Here is a 22,437-nt window from a genome sequence, read left to right on the forward strand (position 1 = left end):
TGAGTTGAAACTTTTTTTTTCTGTCAATTAACATGTTATTACCTTCTTTTCTGCTAAATGTGACGGCAAATTCACCTGTAAGTGAGCTAAGTGAGTGGGAAAGTGTCTTGCGTTGTGTATTTCATGAGTTTTCGGTGTGTACAGTGAAAGTATTTGGATATATGTATTGGCAAGCTGACATTAGCCTTGTTAGTTAAACTGCTGCTGAATGCTGCCGCCATTACGGGGTGCGGCTCAAATTTAATTTACAGCTAACCTCTATTTAAGTGCAAGGTAATATAAAACAGAAATATTTCATATCGCAATGTCACATGACACCAAGTTTTTTGACCCCGGAGTCGAGATGGCGAGTCACCTGTAGGAGAAATCACCTTTGATGGACACTTCACCATCAAGGACAGATTCTCACATCTGAGACGCGGTCGGAGGAAAATCATATTAACTCAGTGTCTTCTGCAACACGCAGAGGAACTCACTTGGACTTTCGAAAAACCTAGAACTCCTGGTGTAGCCACTATAAAGTATTCCTACATGGCATAAGTAGAAAAAAAATTGGCCTTTTAAAATGTGTTTTTTTAACCTGACGAGGGTTCGCATATGAAAACTTGGCATCCTGGCTTCCTCTGGCTCATTTATAATTAATCAATTTGCTCCGCTTCTTATTACTAATTTCCAATAAAGGAAAACCAAACACAAACACTATGAACACACTGATCTGTGTCAGCGAGGGTTACTGGCACCATTTCCCTAAATGCAGAGGAAAAACAGCAGGCAGCACATCAGGCAGCAGGTGAAGGCTCGCTGTGGGAATGAGTCATCTCTGTTGCCGTGGTTACACAGCATCGTCATTTGTTTGTGAGCCCCGGGCGAGGTAATTAATTACAGAGTCATTTTGGGACAGCTTTAACAAATCGTGTGCGTAAATGTGAACGGCAGGCGTTTGCGCCAACACAGCTCTCATTCAGTCAGGCTCTTCATGCAGAGGACGAATATTTCACCTTAGCTGGAACAAAGAGGGGTGTAGAAGTGAAGAAGGACAGCAAGGGTTGATGTCTTATTATCAACTGTACACAAAATTATCACATTGGCAAATATTTTACCTTGAAAACCACCCGATTTGAATGTTATCAGCTTATTAAATGGCCCGAATGTCATCATGACCGTAATTTTGCTTCAGACTGGGCAGACTGCACCTAGAATAGGCTGGAAGGTCACTTTAATCGTGACTTTTAGTGGTCGTATTAATGATGACGGGAGCAAAAGAGGAAGTCGGGTGAGGTATTAAGAGTTGGAGGGTCCATAACACAAGGAAGTCAAAATCGTATTAATGGGTCGAACACAATAAACACTGTTCGTGTCCTGTCTGAAAACAAAAGTCGGCATTATTTTACATGGGACTTTTACATATAAATGAACGTCTGTTGCATTTAAACCAAATGAGTTCACATAATGCAGATTGAAGCTATCGCCACCAGAAACGAAGGTCCCGTACCGGCCAGATGAATGAAAACAGAAACTGCAGAGCCAGAAACTTCTTCTGATTGACCTTGGCTGCCTTCCAGTTTAAGCCCTATGCTAATCTAAAGGGAATAAAATTATTAAATATTCTAGACTTTCCAAATATCTGACCGAATGGATTAAATGCTAAAAGTGAATCGAGCCATTTCACGGGGTTTGGAACACCTTTCACGTCATTTAGCATTTATCTGCTGTTTTACAGCCGCAACAGCAGCCACTGAGTGTGTTGCTTTCATGATGACAGTTTCTTCTTTCCTCCTCTTCTCTAACATACGATTAAAAACCAGCAGCAAATAATTCACATATTTGCTTTAAATACTACTAAAATACTAAAAAAAAAAAAAAAAGACTAAATAAACGTAGCGGCAAGCATCCGATTGGTGGAGGTGACACGTTCAACTTGTGATCTCCACGGTTACGGGATGTGTGTTGTTCAGACTGAATGAGATCACTGCAAGACTGATAGCATGGCACGGTGATGGTGAGTGAGCTCGGCCAGCTTCAAGTCGAGGATCTGTGCGTGTGTGTGTGTGTGTGTGTGTGTGTGTGTGTGTGTGTGTGTGTGTGTGTGTGTGTGTGTGTGTGTGTGTGTGTGTGTGTGTGTCGGATCAGCCGCTCCGTGCCACCAGCTTAACCCCTGGATTCTCCACATTCCATCCCAAATTCAGGCGCAAGTCTCGCCGCTGGTCCGTTTCAGGTGATTGACGTTATTTGCTACCATTAGGCACTACTATGTAATTGACCTTTTGACCCCTCACAAGCGACCTGTTGAAACAGCTTTAAACCAGATCATCTAATCTCCATGGGAAAAGCCCTCAATCTAGATTTAGGGGTCTAAAAGCAATCAACACCTAAAGGTGAAGGAGGGGAGCCGGGGTCACTGCCACCGGAGCGCTCTGATCCAGTCGGGGGGGGGGGGGGGGGGGCGATGATGATCATTTTGTTCAGAGTCACCGATGCCGCACAAACACACTTTATTAGAAAAACAACTCCTGCCTTCACCTCCATAACGCGTGTACATTCTCTGTTGGGTTAAAAACTGTAATCATTACCTGGAATTTGTACCATAATTTACTCTTCAAGAACTTTGCATGAACAATTTGTCATTTCTTTTGTGCAAAAAGCACAAGTAAAGCATATTTGCCATTTGCCAAGGTAGCATCAATGCTAGCAAATACAACCTCTTTATTTTCATGTCGTACCAGCTGAGTCGGGAGGTGAACTTTAAATTTGGGCAATTTTGTGTTAGAATTAGGAAAAAGGAGGCGTACCTTGAGAAACATGTTAGAAATGTTTTTTATTGCGCAGCAGACTGAATATTTTTATTAAGATGGTTCTTATCTGTAAGTGTTAAAAAGATCACTGGGTAATTTCCTTTTTTTTAGAAAAGCAGATATTTTCTGTGCTGCTCTTTAACAGCATCAGAAAAAGAACATGTTACATTTATCTGAACAGTGTTTGTGTGTTTAATAAAATACCTGCCAATAGATTTCATAGAAAGATTTGTATTTAAATTTGTTATAGTTTTTCAGTTTAAAAATAAAAAATAAGCAACAGGTTCTCAAACGACACAGCAGGTCGATTTGTAACGACTCCCAAAACAACAGAAATGAGCATTTGTAGCGCCCTCTACAGGACCGACATGTCGTCACAGCTAAACGACAGAATCGGTAATTTGACCATCGGAGGGTGTCGGCGATAGGCGTACGCTCCAACCTTTGTCGTCATGGTAACAATGACAAACCTGTAGTTAAACCGACGCAGTTTGGTTAAGTTTAAAAATTCGCGGTTTAAGGTGAGTTAGTTTATAACTAGTTAGTAACTTACATGACGTAGCCTACGTTATTACGCATTACGTTAGAAGTTAGAATAAGTCAATGTCGACCTTTGGATTCATATCGGGACACAAACAGCGATCTCCTGGTCGAACATCCTGTGTTTGATCTGTCCGATCGTCAGCCTCCTCCTCCGTGGACGTCGTCACTCTTTGTAGTACGACACCTGACTTCCTTCACTGCTCCTGTTGTAATTACTACGACTACACGAGGTCGTTTGGAAAACTTTCAACGATCGACCAGTGTTGTTGTGTCCGCGGAGAATCGGCTGAAACTTGACACCAACCGTCTGAAAAAGTCACATATTTTCATGAATGAAACATGCATAAAACAAAAAGGCCGGTAACTTTAAACTTTGCTTGCATTTTAGCAGGAATACCTACATTTTTTTTTTTTTTTTTTTAAAGACGCTCTTGTCTGTAAAAGGATGAAGTTTGATTCCTCATGCCGGCACAGAAACCAAAATTCTTCAAAAGGCCTCAACACGTTGCCGTTTTGGCTGCAGAGCCTCAGCGTGCGACTCCAGGCCACTTCTAAAATCCAGCTTTCACTCCGCAGATGTGATCCCGTCTGACAGATTACAGGGATTAACCGAAGTTTGACAACAAGACATTGTTTTAATTAATATTGAGCAAATTATCGAGCAAATCCACGACAAGCCGAATAAAAGATTTTAATTTTGTAGTTCTCTTTTAATGCTTTCTTTTTCTGCTTTGGCCTTTTTGAAATTCAGCTGCCGCTCACAGGCAGACCTTCGAGAAATGATCAGTTCATTGACAACCTTATCAAGGCCCGGAGAGCGAAGGACCTCGAGTAAACCTGCCTTATTAGATGAATGCACATGCGGTGGGAGGTCTTTTCTGACTGGGTGTTAATGCCTATAAACGCTGACCTCTCCCATGCCATGCGCCCCCCAAATCCAGATATGAAAAGTGGCTTACAGATCAAAACAGGCTTTCATCACAGCGCTGGCACAGATAAAGGTAGAAACAATTCAACTATCATCAATAAAACCACAGCAACAATGAAAATCACGTTATAAATACAGTAACGAATGCAGTTCCCGCTGCACGACAGGAAGCTACAGCATTCACTGTATTTATGTAGATAAAAAGCTAAAACATAACAGAAATTTGTCAATATAGTGTGATAGAATATGTTGGAAATAAAAATGTGGAAACTTAAGTACTTAAATATGTGCTTAAATAGGTCATTTTGGTTTGTCATTGACAGTCTCGTGTAGATTTTGCATTGAATTTGATACAGATGTACAAATAATACAAATATAAATTGAATGTAACAGAATATCTTTCTGGAAAGCAGCAAAACTTCTGATTCGTGTATAGTTTTGCTTCATGTTATGACACCGTTCAAATGAAAAATGTAAAAGAAACTATTATTATAAGGTTGCTGCTCTTGGTATTATGTGTCTTTACTGAACTATTTTGAACAACATCAAACAATAAACTTCAAGAGAGAAAAAACATATAATTCATGAATGTTGTGAATGCTCGTCCGCGGGGTTCCTTTGATGTACCAGTACGTTCATGAATTACTTTTTACTCTACATGTTCAAACAAACAGGGTCTGCAAAGAACTTGACGAGTAAATACACAACACTGTATTTATTGTTGTGCAGCAGTGAAACGACCTTTTACATCTAAAGCTCATCGCATCACCTTCAAAGGGGCCTTAAAAAGTGGTTTGCCAGGAATTCCCAGTAATTTGCTGCCTGATTTATATTTCGAAGGAAGCCTGTTTTGTCTTTGCCACTCCACCACCGCGTGCACCTTTTGTTTAGTTTTGCTGTCCTGTAATTCTACAAATCAATTACTGTGAATGCTGTAATGTTGCATGTCAGTATTTGACTCATGCACTTCCTACCGCTGCTTTGAATGATCTTCGGAAATCACTGTTAGATACATTAGAGAACCAAAAACAAGAAACTTTTTAAGTGCAAACCGTCATTTAGCCTCTGCTCGTTTCCCGTCAGCACTCCTTCCACATTTTACTACTTCTTTGTTTTCGCTGCTGCATTTTTTTTTTTTTCGTCTTTCCTGTGGAGATAAAACCCAGATCCAGCAGTTTATACAAAGTACAATGCTCCTCTATTACATCCATGACATGTGAAATATTTCCTCTTGAAGTTACCACACATTTCCTCAAACTGCTTAAAAGCCATAATTGGAAACAGACAGCTTGTGTACCTCCGAGTCACAGTAGCCCCGAAATACGTTTAAATCTTTATTATTATTATTTTTCTATCCAGGCGAATGATGGGCATATTTCAGACTTTAATCAGACCTCTTTGGGAAACTATGAATTTGGTAAATGCTGATCGGAGGGATCTTTCACTTTTCACTTTAAATGTTTGTGTGTACTTCTGGAAGTATGCATGGGAAAGTGCCCCCGCTGCCAGCTCGGAGTGGACCTTCCCTGTGAATAAATGCATGAATTTATGACTGTGTGTGTGTGTGTGTGGCATAGCAGCGGGGCTTTTCCGTCCTGTCAATGGAAAACATTAGTGTCATGCCCCCACAGAAACCCTCCCGCCGCCCCCCTGCCCTCCCCCCTTCGGCCCCTCTCCCCCCTCCTTGTTTAATTCAGTCCATCAACACTTCCTCCTTCAGCCTGTTAGTGTCACACTGCATTTCCTCTCTGGCCTCAACCAGACCGGCTCGCCACAATCGGCCCAGTTTTGGGTTTCCCTCAAACGGCAAAGGGCTTCAAAGTCAATAACTGCTTTTTTGATTTTTATTGACCCAAAGACTCACTACCCCCCGTCTCACCCCCCCTCCTTCTCCCCCCCCTCCTCTGCCCCAACGCCGCTCGCCCCCACATTTCTTTAAGGGGAATAAATTACAGTGAGGAGGCTTATTGTGTCGAGGGTTTGAAAGTGCTGTTATCTCGCTGATTGCACCTGCAACTCATTTAACAAGGTGTTAAAAAAAAAAAAAAAAAAAAAAAAAAAAGAGTCCGGCACCTCAGAGGATCCCTCAATGTCTGATTTTCAGAACGAGAGTCAGACGAAGACAAAAAACTGAAGCAAACGGAATTCAATTTAACTTTTTTCTTTTCATTGACAAAACACATTTATTCTGGTTTTTTTGTACATTTCTAAGAAAAAAATAGACCTTAAAGTTTCACTCTTGATATTGAAAAAAGTTAAAGAACTTTCATTTACTTGGTTTTAACTTTTAATGGGTGGAGTTTGCTCAGAGATGTTATTTTAATCATGTAAAGTTGATCTAGAACTTAATGAAATCATTTTATTTTTATTCCTCCACATTTATATTCTGACTTCAGTTACTTTGCAGATATTCATGCAGCTCGAGATAAGATCAAAATATTCTTCAGTAAAAATCTATTTATCTCCAAAGGAACAACTTTTCCGGAGCACTGAAAAGAAAAAACGGTCAGTTTTTTTTACAGGTTTAGTCTGAATTTCAAACTTTTTTTCTGCCATATGACTTTTCTGTCTTTGCAGTTTCTAACCAACCTGAAAAATCAAACACGTGATGAATTATTAACTTTCTACTTTGATGAGATTTTAGAGTTGTTCATATTGCTGGTTTTGACTGGCTATATTTAGCAAAGTCTTTGTCCTCTGGGGGGCAGAGTGAGTCCTAAAGCAAGTCGATGCACTGATCATTTACAATCACTGAACTGGAGTCATGTTGTTTGGACTTAAAGTTTCATCTTATTTATTGTTGTTTGTGTGTTTTACAGTGTATTTGTTTGTTTCTTTAGAGTTTGACTCCTCAAGGAGCAGTTTTAAATGTCAGGGCGGCATTTATGCCTTCGGCATCTGGCTGTCGACGCACGTTTCATCGCTTTATCTTTTTGAATATTATTATTTGGGTGCAAAGTTGTTCAATCCTCGTCGAAGATGGTAAGAAAAACACATTTATCAGGACCCGTGTTTAATACTGTGTGAAATTTAAAATGCACTGAAGGTGTAAGTGTTGGTGTAGATTAGTCCATTTCTGCAGCTGCTTGTTAACACTCGATCAACCTGATTTTAACACACCTGTTTCTTAATTCTCTTGTCAAGTAAACACCACACAGCCAGCGGTAAATTGTTGAAATTGAAGAAGAAACTTGTGCCATTAGATTTGAAGCACAAATTTATTTATTTATCTCAAGAAAGATGTGGGACGTAGAGTAATAATGTTTTCAGTGAACCAACAAAAAGAAGAAGAATCCTAGTAGTTCAACATCTCCTGGTTTGAACACTTCTTGTACACAAGTGCACCAAATGTTGATACGTGACCGTCAAGCGGTTTTACAGGGTAATAAAAGAGAAGGTGGGTTAGGAGGATACTTTTGTTAACTAGGAAATCACTTGTAAACTTCTAATTTCACAGATTTGTAGTTTCTCAGCTTAAGATTTTAAGACCCACAGGATTTATTGACATCTATAGCGGTGAGGGAAAAAAAAACCAAAAGGTCCTCTGTCATCAGTGTTTGGTTTGTCCGTTTTGAGCTACCGTGAAAAACATGGCGGTGCAACATGGCGCGTCCCGTGAAAGAGGACCCGCTTCATTACTGCTAATAGAGCCCCCTAAATCTTACACACCGGGCCTTCAAAGTTTAACATGCTCAGACGTGTTTTCATATTTTTAAAATTGAGTTTAGCTGAATCTGCTAAAACTGAAATATGGGCAGAATGTGAAATTTGATGATGCATCAAATCTGATCAGTGGGGCATTAAATAGTTGACCGCTGTGTAGTTTTACCACAGAGGCCCGATTTTAAAAAAAAATAATAAGAGCATTTCAGTGTAAAGGTGGAGAAAGAACAGACAATCTGTAGGTAATCAACCACCCAATGACTGCCTGTGATCTTTTTGGGTAAATCGACTCGCTAATGGCTCGCCTTGTGTCCTGTGTCATTTCCTTTTGATGTGATTGGGCAGTGATGATCAGTGATCTGGCTGCGTGTAGTAAAGAGCTCTCAGCAGGCACTTTTAATTACCGGGGGGACTGATTTTGGCCGCGGAGCCCGCCTCGTCTGGTTTTTATTTCCAACTGCAGACTGACTGTAAAACAACACTGCCAGCGCTGTCACCCAAAACCAAAGCTGCTCTTGTACAAAAGCAGCCCGGGCCCTGATTATCATTCTGTGTCGGGCATGTGAGCGACAGTTGCTCTGTTTTTACTTACAACCCCCCCTCCTCCCTGCCGCCCTCCACCCTCCTCTCCCTTTCCTTTAAGTATCTTTCTGCACACATAAAAACTGATGTCAAGTGCACACGCTACATGCTCTATCCCAGACAAATCAGAGCCAGGTGCGTCCGCATGAGAGAGTTCATATTAGAGAGATATTGCAAACATCTGCGTGTTCTGCGTGTCCTCATCATTTAGATCCCTGTGTGACAGTAAAAGGCTGCGGAGAGGAGAAGAAGAAGAAGAAGAAGGGGAACACCCGCTAAAAAAGTAATTCTGCCCGGTTTGTTCTGTTGCCAAAAGGCCCGACGGATGGGCCTCTTCAGCAGGGACAGGGAGCTAAGAGAGACACACACACACACACACACACACACACACACACACACACACACTCAAATTCATTTTCAAATTTTCACCCTCATTAAAGGGGCACTCCGCTGATTTGACTAAGGTCAGTTAATTCATTAGCGTACAAATGTATGATAGAAATCCTGCGCTTACAAAACCACATGTTGTTTGAAAGAATCTGATGACGCAGATGCCACAGGGTGCATTATGGGAAACGTGGGACATTTCTGTTTCTGTTGTTTTAACGTCCGGTTGCTACTGCTGGTTACAGTGAATGGCTGGTGCTCGATTGGATCAGTGGGACGGACACTGCCTGTGACTGGTTCTTATGTTGTGTGTGTGAGTGTGTGTGTGTGTGTGAGTGTGTGTGTGTGTGTGTGTGTGTGTGTGAGTGTGTGTGTGTGTGTGTGTGTGTGTGTTGGGAGGGGGATGGGGGTGGGGGGTAAGGGTTAGGCTCCACGCTACTGACAATGAAACAAACAACCAAAGCAACGCACAGTTTAGAGCCGTGCATCCCGCCCACTGATCCAATCTAGCACCAAACATGAAAGCAGTGTCTTGCTGAAACACATGATGTCATGATGCCACTTCTGAGTGAGCTTCGGTTGATCTGATCTTTATTCAGCATTTCTTTCATAGTTTCATAGTTATCTCATCATATTCTGAGGTCTGCCAGTTAAAAATCAAACAATGACTTTGAGCATTGTTTTTCTCTGCTTGCAGCTTTGATCTTGTGGCCTTGACTGAAGTATCTGAAGTATCTTTTGCTGCAGACATTGATGCATCCCTCATCATTTAGCTCAAAGCCTAGCCTAGTCTTTTCTCTGATTACAATCTGGAAACCCTGATCTTACGAAGGTTTGATCAGCCTCTCTGAACGGAGGACCGGTCAGCGCGTGGGAGTGGAGACATTGCTCAGGTCAAGCATTTCTTTTTAAAGGTAGTCCCAACAATGTCGGGAGCGGTAGAGTTAGATGAAGCATTACGAAGTGTTGTAGCAAGGAATCAAAGTCAAAGCAAGAACAATGCCTTCATTTTTTTTTTTTTTCTAAGTCTAAAATGCTGACCACTCTGCTCACATTGAGCTCACGTGGTATTCAGGAGGTGAGAGTTTGAAATTTTCCGTTAAGCCCCAAGTTCACAAGTTGTGACGCGTTTGTTAACCTGAAACCCACGGAAACTCATTTTTTGTTGGATGTTCAGCTCATATTTTGTCATTTTTGTCGAATCGAGTGTTTCTTTAAGACTTAGATAATAGTCTGAGGAAAAGGTTGATGTTCCCAACGGCCTCATCTCCTCCCTCTGTCATTAAGCCTTTGCATTTCCTGCATCGCTTTACCTGTTTGCTAACTTGTTAGCCCCTGTGGCTTCTAGATGCTGTGCGCCGTGCACACATGTGTTCCCACCAAACTGACTTCATTAACGTGTGGGTCTGGAAACACCAGGCTACCACTGTGACTCAGAGCTGTTACAGGTACTTTAATTCATTGTGCCGGGAAATTGCCTTCGAAAACACACTCCTTTTCTTTTCTTTCCTGTACTTTTCTTTCTTTGCATGATCTCCGTTCACTTCACATCTCTTTCTTCTTTCCCTTCTTGCTCTCTTCATTGTTTTCATTCCATCTTTTCTCTTCATGTCTCCTTGATTCTGTTGATTCTTGATCCTGCCGCTGTTTGTCTTATTTCATGGACACACTCCCCCGCTGGCTCTCGTCCTCTTCCCCCCTCAGGTGCATCACAGAGATGAAGGAGCGGTATAAGGATTTTTCCAATCTCTATAAAAACTTAACCAGAATGAGGTGTTGTGGATAATGTGAGTCTTTAAAATGCTGAAAAAAAAAAAAACGTGGATCTGCGCCCGCTGCCCTCTCGTGAAACTTTCACCCGGGGCCACAAACTGTACGAGACCAGAAAGATCAAGTATGGGAACGCAACTGGAGGATCCTGTTCAAAGCGAGGAAACATAACATGTGTATCCAAAGTACATGTGCTGAGAGAGACAGCCAGAGATCGGAGGAGAGAGGGGTTACAGCGAGGGGAAATAAGAGACAGAGAAGACAGATATGAGGTTTAAGATGGGGAAGAGTGGAAGTCTGCGATTTAACGAGTGAAATCTAAATCCTGTCTTTGAACTTACAGGAAGTAAAGTGCAGGTATTACCGCACGAACGCAAATACATGCTGGGGAAGCTGATAAATCTGCTGATTAGTTTTTGTGGGGGTGGACAAAATACTGGAAACAGTATGTGGTCGATAGCTATGATATGACCTGTATTACCAAATCACCAAAAATCATTACACCTGGAGAATATTGGCGCTCTGAGTTGCTCTAGAAGCAGGAGAGTGATTTCTGGCGAAACCTCACCTGCTGCCAAGGAGCATGGAGAAGTAAAAAAAAAAAAGGTCCAAACTCCAGCAACACATGTAGTAATGACAACAACTTTCATCTTATGGTGTCAACCCAAGCAGCAACCAACCATGATGTCATGCATTGGTTTGTGACCTGCCCTTATGAAGCCTGGAGTTCGGGTTTTGGCCGTCGCCATCTTGCTATTTTGGAGCTGGAAGTGACCATATTTGGACGTGCTGGTGGATCTTACTTAATTTAATTAGGAAGCTTAGGACACTAAGCCCAACTATCAACTAAGTCTGTCCATCAAAAACACACGCCCCCAAGACACTGCTTATTGAGGCCGAACAGCTAATTAAAGACGGGGTTATTTTCAGATGGGCTAATAAGAAGGAATGACTTTAGCAAACAACACCATTACGACTTGCGTAAAAAATGTATTGACTTTGTATTTCATGTAGGAAGTTGAATGGGTGTCGATGGAGCCAGAGCCTTTTTGAGCCAAACCCTAGTGGTCCTCGGTGGTATTGCATATTTATGCGCGTGTTATAGAAGCTGAATGGATCGACACGTTTCAGCTGCAAAAAGTTAGAAAAAACAAACTTGTCACAAATGTTAAAAAAAAAAAACACGTTTTAAAACAGAAAATATGAATCTGAACTCGCAGTACGTGGACACATTTTCAGTGTCAGTTGCGGGCCTTTGTACGGCACTGAAGAAAACAGAAACCGAAGTTTCATTCCCCAAAATCGAAAATGAACTGAGTGGGAATCATTAACGTGGAGGGAGAAATGTGCACGGCACAAAAGAAATAAACTATAACTCTAAACCAAACAATGAGCTGAACACAGAAGAAGAGTGAGAGCGACTGATTCCACCTGCTCGTGAAAGTCTGGAGCAGCCGGCACAGGTGTCCGTCCTCCTGCTGATGGGCAGGTTCGCCCGACTCAGCTGCGCACTGTAAACTAACTGTTTTCAGCTTGTTCACACTGAAAAATAACGACAACGTCATCACAGAAACACACGCCGCAATTAAATAATTCATTTTTTGAATGCGGTGTTGATGAACGTTGTCCCCATCGTGCTGCAGCTGATGCAGATGACCACAGATTGTGGACGGAGGCGCAACCAGCTGCAGGGATTTTTTTCTCGGAAAACATTTTTGCCAGCTGTTTGTAAAGTTTTCAGATTTTGGACAAAAACAAAAATAACTGGGGTTTTCCAGCATCATAGTGAAACTGATGACCACCTTTACCACATATTTGTTCCCGTTAGAACATCTGAAACATTATTTCTTACTACTAAGAATACCAAAAGCAAATAGTGTCTGAATTAGTCCTGTTTTTGTTTTATCAAAGTTGTTGTCATGGATCCTGAATCCCAAACCCTGAGTGGCTTTCTGTTTTTGATACACCGTTTACAGGTCATCATTGTAAATGAGAATTGGTTCTCAATTGATATTACCTGGTTAAATAAAGGTCAAATAAAATTACCTGCAGCACTGAACCACCGAGGAGACGCCTGTCTGCCAGGATGAGCTTCCCCGGCCTCCTCTTCCTCCTCCATCACTTTGCTTTGCCACTCACCTGTGTAATCCCTCTTTTCCAGCTCTGTAAAATATCACCTGACTTCTCTTAAATTTCAGCCACGTCTGAGTATTTGTCCACAATAGGCTACGAGAGTAAAATGTTGCTTGCGTGTTTAATGCTTCACTAAGTACTGATTCAGGGATTTCTGGACCATTAAACCACAGTTTAAGAAGAGTTTCAAAGAAAATATTTCAACGTAAAGTAGTTAAAACAGGCTTTACAGACAAATATAATCATTTCAATGGTGTTGAAACGTTGATTAGATATGATAGGGCATCTCAAAAAAACACAAAGGAAATGAAAATTCCTGGAATCGAAGCCCGCTGGGATCAAAGGACGAGCAAAACCCTGCAGCAGAGACTCCAAATACAACACAAGTCACTTCCCTCGTGCGTCAGGGCGCTGAGTCGGCTGCAATCGGACTCCGCGGAGAGGATTTCCCTCTAAAGCCTCCAAACGGGCTGCGTTTACCAGAGCAAACACAGGGGTCAAGGTGACAGGGCTCCACTTTTACCAGCACCTAAAAGCAAACAAGGCGGGACACGTGCTGGGATTATATCGTGTAAATACCTCAGGGGAAAGTAGTTTGTCTTTGTCGCTGTGATTGTCTGAGATTTCTTGGACGCCCACGCGTATCTAATTCCAGATCTTGGCTCTTGTGTTCCTCCTGACTGCACTCCGGACATGTGCGAAACATTTCCACATCACAGAAAAGTCAAGAGAAAAACACGAGTTCCCACTTATTTCCCCTCCTCTGATAACGGCAGCCGAATCCTGCACTCGATTTACACCCGCCTTTTGTGTCCCCCGGCAAATATTTCGCTCCATCTCGCTGCAAATCTGCCGCAGCCAGACTCAGTGCAGAAAGGCCTCCGTTCGCCGCTATAGAGACGGTACATTTACATTCCAGCCCTTTTGTCCTCCGGCCCGCTCAGTGCAGCTGCTTCAAACCCGCCGCCCCTTTTTTATATCTCACCTTGTTGTTTGGGGAGCGACGGCGAGGCCCTCCGAGAGCGTCGGGCACACCCCCCCCCCCACCCCCTCCACCCAACCCTCCTCCATCCCCTCCTCATCGCCGCCCTTTTTTTTTTTTCTAAGGCGATTTGTACATTGTTTAATGTCCACAGGCCCCGGAGACAATGGGCCACTTGACCTTTGACCCCAGTGAGGAAAAGGCAGGCTTAATCTGATGTTGAGATCCTCCACTGCCATTGTCTGAGAGGCAAGGGACCCAATGTGGCTCTAGACTGAAGAGGAGGTGTGGGGGGGGTGTGTGGGGTGAGAGGGGGGTGTGGGGGTGTGGTCAGTCACTGAATCTGCAGGCCAATTTGTTTGTCACATATCGGTCCCCCCCAACCCCCCCACCCCGACCTCCAACGCACACAGAAACACGGCCCACCCAGGGAAGATGGCGCTCTTTCCACTTGTCTGCTGACCCTGTTTTCACCCTGCAAACTGTCACTCACGCTGCAAACTGTCACTCACGCTGCAAACTGTCACTCACGCTGCAAACTGTCCCTTCAACAACGCGGAGGAAAACCAATCAGAGTTGAAGTTCCTGATCGGCAGCAGGTTCAGGTCTGCTTTCTGTGCCGAGACCGAAGCTGCCATCACCGACCGGGCGAAGCGAGCCGCCGGCCCGGAAGCTGCAGCTTCACTCGCCATCTTTTAGGTCAACGTAATTTGATTATATGCACATTTGTTGGAAGTTTGAACATGAAATCTTGAGGTCTTTGTCTACATTTGACTCATTAGGTACCAAAAAGATTTTGGCATTTTTGATTTAAAATTATGCCAACATTTAATCAAATTAAAAAAAAAAAAAAAAAAAAGAACGGCGTTTCTTCCTTCAGTTTGAATAATCAACTATTATCAGCCTGAAAGTGATTTTTTTTTTTTGGGGGGGGGGGATTATTTCTTATTCATTTTCATGATGTTTTGTTAGTAGATTGCGTTTTTGTGAATGTTGCTGGCTCTCAGGTCTCTGTTGGAAAAGAGATCTTTATGAAAAGAAGATTAGATGAAAATAAATGTTTGACATATTTCTGCTTTTTTAATTAATAATGCCATTAGCAGTAAAAATTACCAAAATAACATTGGACATTAGAAGTTTAAGACATTTTAATTTGCCTGTTATTCTACACATCTTTCACGTCGTACATTTTTATAAGAATAGATTCATTTGGTTAAACAAACTGATTATTTTACGCTGTAAAAATACATTATCAATTCATTTTCTGCTTCATCACGTGTCACATCGGGACAGCAAAGAGAGGTTCAAATAAAATACAAACACATTGTGGCACGACACTGAATTATTCATCCATCTTTCTGTATCAGTCAGTATAATATATTATTTTTGGATTCCAGTAAATAATGCAAAACATAAACAAAGTATAAGAGGTTAAAATGTGCTGCTAATCTTTAAAACGACAGCCTAAAGATAAATTCACCAAACAAAGAAAATAATGTTTTCTTTTTCTTTGGTGATTAATTATTTCCTATTTATATGTACATCAAAAAAAAAAACACTGATGGTAATCTAATATTTCACAGTCTGCGAGCAGAACATAGCTGTCACATTTCTTTACCAAAACATTACCCAGATGTGTTTATTTAAACCTGAACATCCAGATGTGTGACTCACGCCGTCTGGAAGTTGTAACAGAACAAAGCGGACAATATAAATGCAATAACTTATTCACAGAACATAAATTATTATTTTTTCCATATCAAATATTTACACATGGTACCTTTTGAACATCAGTGCATTACAGAGAAAATGACTGCGTGTGTATCGTCACCTCAAACGCAAGTAAACTGGTGAGAAACGCTGCGGTGGGCTCGGTGGAAATGTACGAACGGCATTTTAATTTGAAAATCTTTCATCCAGCACTCGAAGACGTTCCCTGAGTCTTAAAGGCCATGACGAGCGCCGAAGCTCTCGTTGTGGAAAAATGTTCAGTTTACAGAAGAAAAGGTGTAATTAACAAGTTTTTGTTTTTTTTAAGTCAGCGAATGTTATATATTAAAATAAATTGGCAAATTTTGTTCGCTGCGGTGAAATTTGACGGTATTATTATCACACGGCTATCTCCGAGGACGACTTTCACTTCAAGGCCTTCTTTTGAAAAGATCCCAAAGTAAGAAAAACAAAAACAAAATCTAACATCACATAAATTAAGCGTTCATGTTCATGTATTTCCTCTTTGTACGAGCAGTCTGTCAAAGTTTCACCCGGTGCTGGTGTCACCTGGGAAGAACAGCTGGTTTAAAAAGTTTTTTTTTTTTTTTTTAAATGCCACAAATTGTTTTATTTTTGCTCTGATAATGAATTTCTTCTTCTCAAAACAGGAAGTATCACAGGCGTCCTCACGTTTAGGATAATACACGCCTTCTTTCTTTTCAGGAAAATGCTCATCTATGTTTTTGAGGATTTGGTCGATTTGGTGACAGAGAGGAGAAAAATGCAGCCGGAGTTTATGGTCGACCGAACTCAGGAGAGGAAGATACATCGAAAGAAATGTTTGAGGTATAAAACATGACCGTGTCGGGTGCATGGTTTCAAAATGCATTACAAGTTTTGAATCTACGTCTCCAACTTGCTAAATAAAAGTCGTCCTTGTCGCCACACAGACTGCGACGCCGTTCGATTTCCCCGGCAACTGGACGGCCTGATGAAGAGGAGGGGAGGGGAGGCCGTGAGGTGGAGGTGGGTGGGGGGTGGAGGTGGAGGTGAGGGGGAGTAAACCGGCAGCACACCTGTCCGGCCCACTACCTGCAGCCACAGGACTCCACCACCATGTCCTCGTACTGCTTGTAGACCACATTGTTTCCTGAGTCGATGTAGAGGATGCTGATGGGGCTGAGCTTGGACGGCGCGCAGCAGCTGGGCGGCATGTTGCTGGGGTTCATGGAGTTCATCAGAGTCTGGATGATGGCGTGGTTGGTGGGCTCCAGGTGGGAGCGCAGCGGGAAGTCGCACACGCCCTCGCAGTGGTACGCCTCGTAATCCAGCGGGGCGATGATCCAGTCGTCCCAGCCCAGGTCTCGGAAGTTGACGTGCAGCGGCTTCTTGCCGCACCTGGACTTGGACTTCTTGCCGTGTCTCTTCCCGTGCCGGGTTTTGGACGCGGCCGTCCTGCGTCTCCTGCTGGCTTTGGTGCCGGGGCCCCTCTCCTTGGTCTTCCTCTCGAGCAACGCTCTGCCCTCCCTCCTCTCGCTGAAGAGGGTCTGCCTCTTCTTGGACCTGGTGAAGACCACTAAGATGGCCTTCTTCTGCTGAGGCCTCCCGTGCCGGTGCAGGCCCAGGAGGTGCAGGTCCAGCTCCCTCTCCGGGTTGTCCAGCATGGCCCTGAACTCCAGGCAGAAGTGCTTCCCCTGGCTCAGGTGCTGCCGCTCTCTGAATATCTCCCACACATCTAACACCTCCCACTTCGGCCCGTGGGAGTCCTGCAGGTCCAGCGTTCTGGAGTCCAGCAGCCGCTGGTCGCGGCAGGAGAGGAGCTGGACGTCCACCGGCTCCGTTTCCGACATCCTGAAATTCCCAGACGCTTTGGTGTATATCCTGAGCTCGGCTCCCAGCACCTCCGCTTTTTCAGAGAGGGTTGAGACGTCGAACAGATACTGCTGTCTCCTCAGAGGGGAGAGTGGGAGGTCATCTGTGGAAAGCATTAAAACAGACGGCTCAGACTCATTCTCACGGAGATGATGCACATACCACAGAGATGAGGAATCTGACAGGAAAAAAAAAAATCCCACTATTGTCTGCACTGAATTCATCTGGGAGACAGAGTATGAGTCAGTCAATCCTACCTGCACGCACACACACACACACACACACACACACACACACACACACTGATCCACATACCTTGCCCGCTGTCCACAAAACTCGCAATAGTGTTTGCAGCTTTTGAAGACCGAAAAAAACTGGCGTTGAGTCCCAGTTTCTCCGCCGTGGAGAAGGTCTTGTAAATAGACAGCATGTAGTCATGAGGCTCGATCAACTCTTTAGACGTTGCTTTGTTGCTTCTGTCCGGCGGCGGCGGCGGCGGCGCGTAAAACTCCTTAAAATACTTAGAGGCTTCTTGTCCGTCAAAAATCTTCGCCGCTTTGCTGCTCTTCGGGGCAGCAGGAGGGAAAATAGCGAGAGTCTGGAAGCAGGGGATTTCCCAAACAAACGCGAGAGCCCCGCAAAGAAAAGTGAAGCGATAGAAATCCATCCTGAGCCGGAGCCGGAGCCTGAGCTGTGGCCGGAGGACCAGAGCTGAACTCTGCATCCGCTCTGCAGCAAGTGGCTGCTCCGCAAAGTGCGCACAGCTCGGTGAGGACAGGCGGTGCAAAGTTTTTTTTTTTTTTTAAAAGAAGGAGGCGAGAACACGCCCACATTGTACTGTTATCGTCAAGGGATAAATGGAGGGCGCAAATTAAGGCTGTAAAACTAATTGTTCCTCTGTCGGCCGTCACCACCCTCCTGGAAACTGAGGCAGATGTGCGCTGAAAAGACGCACGTCAACTTCTGCTGCATTTAATAACACTCTTCTTTTGTTTTTTTCTTTCTTGTCGCTACACCTGCTTTCACGAAATTCATTTGAAGTTTGCAGTTTTAACGATCAGTTTTTATTAAGGTTGGAAGTTTCAAAGTGTTCCGGCAGGAGGTTTAAATCTCACTACGTCTGTGCCTCGTGCATGAAGTGAGGCTTTATCGCGGATTCTCGTGCCCTCTAGTGAAGCACAGAAATAATACGCTCGTGCAAAAACAGGAAACGTGTGGAGACGCAGCCAATCAGCGTCCTTCAGCACCACGGACAGAGCCTTTACCAGACAATAACTCGATTAACAAAAGAAACACACGGATACAGTAAAGACGTGTTTAACAATGAAAAATATAATTTATTGAAAAGAAGATTTCGTTTTAAACAATCATTCATATACAAATATTCTTATGACAGTACAGAACTCCATGTTTTCCTTCAGTATAAGTTTACTATTGCGATGTTTAAAAATAGAGCAAGTCTATGGATGTTACACCATATCAAAAAGTACATATTATAGAACGGCAGAACCCAAAAGAAAAGAAAAATGTGCATAAAATATTCAAGAAGAGTGTTTGGCATTGCAGAGTTGTTCATGTTATAGTGAACAGACGTTGAGGTATCCTTCATAAAACCCTTCAGGCTGAGAGACCTTCACCACTCTAACAGATGGGGATGCCGTCGAAGCAGCAGGCCACAACGTAGATGACGCTGAGCGTCAAAAGGCTGCAGGCGGACACAGCGGTGCTGGAGTTGGGGATGCCGCTGTCTTTGGTGGTTGTCGTGGCCTTAGTTGTGGCCTCAGTGGTGGCCTTAGCGGTGGCCTTGACGGCGGCCTCGGTGGTGGCCTTGGTGGTGGCCTTGGTGGTGGCCTTGGTGGTGGCCTTGACGGTGGCCTCGGTGGTGGCCTCGGTGGTGGCTTTAGCGGTGGCCTCGGTGGTGGCCTTGGTGGTGGCCTCGGTGGTGGCAGTCTTCTTGACGGACAAGACTGTCGCCTTGGCGCGACAATCCTTTAAAGTGAAGACCATTGCCAGGTCCTCATCTGCAGGAAGAGGAGGAGTGATTATTGAGGTCTGCTGCTACCACGTTTACATGACCAAGTTTTTCTTTTCATAAATTGTGTTTTTTAATTGTAAGTTGTTGAATATTCTCTTGGTTAAGGCGATGAAATACCGCTGTTGAGAATGGACAGTTTGGTGAAGTTGGCCCAGCAGGAGCTGAACAGGATGGTGGTGTCTCCTTCCAGTCCATCCACGCTGTTTCCACTGGAGTCCTTCAGACTGGCTGTGGCCGTGAGGGTCGTCACGCCCACAGACACACAGTTACCCTGCAGACAACAACGCAGGTCAGTGGTGAAACACAGCACAAACTCCAACCTCATTTTGAGTGTGTTATTTCTTTAAACGCTTTTTAAACAGATGAGAATCAGAAGAAAAGTTGAAAAATGAACCAGAAGACAAGAAAAAAAAAACAAGGAAGCAACCACATAAAGATGCAACAGAACACAGGATCGCTAAAGAGGCATTAAATATGAAGTACAGCAGTTCTATGAAGTATTGCCTCATGCAGACTTTGCAGGCCATGTAAGATACTTGTAATGGACGAAAAGTGAGAAAAAGCAAAAATATAGAATAAATAAATAGCAGACAACTTGAAGCAGTGACAAATGCAGACCACAAATACTGTATCGAGAAACAAAATGATCTGTACTTTAAAAAGCACCTTAAAAAGGTAACAGGATGTTAGTTGAGGTGGAAGGTTGTCCAATATTCTCACTCCTGTACATCTAAAACCAAAGTTTTATATCCAGGAGAAGTTGTGTTTGGAGATACGTGACTGCCTCACCTGCTCATCCACAGCCATCAGACTCGGCTGCTGGTAAAGAGGACCCACAAGCTCTCCGGCTATCGGCGCCGAGATCAGCAGCAGGTCGGTCACGCGGGACACGTAACTCCCTTTAGGTTCTCTCGTTGCAACCTGATGTTTAAAGCACACACAAAAAAAAATCTGTTAATCTGCGTGAAGGTGAGTTTGAATTCAGCCGAGCTCTTCGTTCGTCATCATCAAATCTCTGGTTCACCTTGTTCCATCCGGGGTCTGAGGACGAAGGAGGAGGTAGGATGATGCCTATCGAGGAGACGTTAAAGCCGATGGACCGACTGAGGTTTCCTGAAATTGACGCCTGACCCACGGCATCGGCGATGCTCGTCAAAAACGTGACGTTTTCCCGATCTGAAAAGAGCACAGAGGAGTGATTTCAGTTCCTGCTTATCACGAGTTTACAGACACATCTTAGTCCTTAAACTGTCTAAATCACAGTTCTTCTTCTTCTTCTTCGCACTGACCGTTGGCGCTGCTGCTGGTTTGCCACACCGGCGGTTTCTTGATCTCCACATGCACCGTTATGCCTATCAATCTCTTCCTGCAGCGGCTCCCTGCGTCCTTCCTGTCGATCCTGGCGATGCGGATCATGTTGGGGGGAACTTTGAGGAAAGCAGTGAGGTTCCGGACCAGTTTATCTCCGAAGAACTTGTCTTCAGTCTTGACGGGCAGCTTGAAGGCGATGAAGAGAACCGGGGACGTCCGGATCACCACCGGTTCGGAGCCTCTCACCACGACCTTCAGCATCTTGTAGTCCCAGTCGAAGTAGTTGGTGCCGACTGTGGCGTTGTCCTTGGGGACGTACTGATCTGGAGGGATGGAAGAAAGAAAAACACAGAATATGATGGCTGAGGTCTTCATCTTCTTTATCAGATATGATTCACACAGGACAAATATTTATAGCAATTACTGTTTACTTGGACTATTACTGCTTTGGATTATTGGTTCCTTTTATTGAAGAAAGTTTACGCTGCAGAGCTCTCTCGGGGCTAAATAAAAAAATTCAGATAGTCTAAAGTCTAAAAATGTTATGTTGTACTTTTAAAAATTGTCGACTCAAACTTAAACAGCCTTTGCAGTAAGTGGCCTAAAAGCTATGGTTTTAAAATACTTTTTATGTGATAAAAATGAAATAAGATTTGAGCTAAAAGATTTTAAAATCTGTAGTCTAGACTAAGTGTAAAAAAAAACCTACATTTTAAATGGTAATGTAGCTTAAAACATAAATTTATACAACTTCAGATTATAGTTACTATAATTGGCACCCTCCTGGTTTTATTGACACATGATCTGCATCTTTGTGTGTAAACCTTCAGTACCTGTGTAGATCGGCTTCTTCAGGCTGTAGTCAGTTTCATCAGCGCTCCACTCAGCATTAGTCGGAGGGATGAGTTTGTTGTCGACGTACACGTCGAACCGCTGAGGATTGGAGTAAAAGACTGACACCCCGATGCTCTGCACAAATTCAAAACAAAAACACATTTAAATTAAAATTAAGTACAAAAAGTGTCTGAACTGAAGACTTTGATTTCTGTTTTAAAGTTATGTTGATTTTTGAGTCCTTTAAAAAAAATAAAAATAAAATATATATATATGAAAAACATCATTGTAAACTTATTAATAGATTAGCAGTTTTCTGACCTCAGACGGATCCGCATTGAGCATCATGAGGCGAAGGTTCCGCGGACTGACGCTGGAGAAGAAGACGTCGAAGGAGTGACCTGTGGCCACGATGCTGTGGAAGAGAGACAGTCTCCTCCGGCAGGTGTTGCCGGAGCACTGACTGTGATCCTGAGGACCTGCACGCAAGGACATGCAACCGAGGTAAAAAAAACAAAAACACATTCCTTCTCTGTTTTTGAACCGATGAGTAAAGACAGTTTATCTATTTTCCAGGATTTGAATCATAGCGGAGTGATAAAAAAAAAAAAAAATTGTCCTACCGTTGATCAGATCCACGAAGCAGTCTCCGAGCACAGCGACGGGGGACAGACGTCTGGTCTCCGTGTCCGAGTCGAGACTCTCGATCACCAACATCCTGTAGTTCAGGCCGAAGCACTTGTAGCTCTGCCAGGAACTCATGTAGGTGCAGTTCTTCCTGATCACACCTGAACACAGGAAATTAAATCTATTTATTTTCTGAGAGTCAAACAAGAGCGTAAACATTCTCCTATTTTACAACCAAAGACGAGACTTCTGGTTGCTGGATAAT

General features: G+C 43.3%; 2 protein-coding genes across 2 annotated transcripts in view; both read right to left on the minus strand.

Moving 5' to 3' along the window:
- Window positions 1–14,868: 14,868 nt before the first annotated feature.
- gdf6b (growth differentiation factor 6b) lies at window positions 14,869–18,032 on the minus strand. Its single transcript, XM_069176343.1, has 2 exons — window positions 17,681–18,032; window positions 14,869–17,468 (listed from the first exon to the last, which is right to left on the minus strand). Exons 1-2 carry the CDS (start codon window positions 18,030–18,032, stop codon window positions 16,582–16,584), a joined length of 1,239 nt encoding a protein of 412 aa, XP_069032444.1. The 3' UTR covers window positions 14,869–16,581.
- A 974-nt stretch (window positions 18,033–19,006) lies between these two features.
- Window positions 19,007–22,437, minus strand: part of LOC138214690 (fibrocystin-L-like) — a 40,333-nt gene continuing 36,902 nt past the window's right edge. Inside the window, exons 69-77 of the mRNA XM_069176464.1 lie at window positions 22,169–22,333; window positions 21,867–22,024; window positions 21,545–21,680; window positions 20,690–21,034; window positions 20,650–20,652; window positions 20,425–20,576; window positions 20,190–20,321; window positions 19,518–19,671; window positions 19,007–19,386 (exon numbers count right to left, since the gene is read on the minus strand). Coding sequence (XP_069032565.1) covers window positions 19,007–19,386; window positions 19,518–19,671; window positions 20,190–20,321; window positions 20,425–20,576; window positions 20,650–20,652; window positions 20,690–21,034; window positions 21,545–21,680; window positions 21,867–22,024; window positions 22,169–22,333 — 1,625 coding nt within the window. The remainder of the gene's footprint in view (window positions 19,387–19,517; window positions 19,672–20,189; window positions 20,322–20,424; window positions 20,577–20,649; window positions 20,653–20,689; window positions 21,035–21,544; window positions 21,681–21,866; window positions 22,025–22,168; window positions 22,334–22,437) is intronic.

The sequence above is a fragment of the Embiotoca jacksoni genome, unplaced genomic scaffold (assembly GCF_022577435.1).
Source record: "Embiotoca jacksoni isolate LCO1_2020_lvr unplaced genomic scaffold, fEmbJac1.0.p SCAF_7, whole genome shotgun sequence".
NCBI classification, from domain to species: domain Eukaryota; kingdom Metazoa; phylum Chordata; class Actinopteri; family Embiotocidae; genus Embiotoca; species Embiotoca jacksoni.

Coding starts and splice junctions, on each gene's coding strand:
- gdf6b (XM_069176343.1), bottom strand. CDS start 18,032: ATGGATTTCTATCGCTTCACTTTTCTTTGCGGGGCTCTCGCGTTTGTT. Junction 17,469..17,680: donor TTTTGTGGACAGCGGGCAAG/GTATGTGGATCA, acceptor TGCTTTCCACAG/ATGACCTCCCACTCTCCCCT.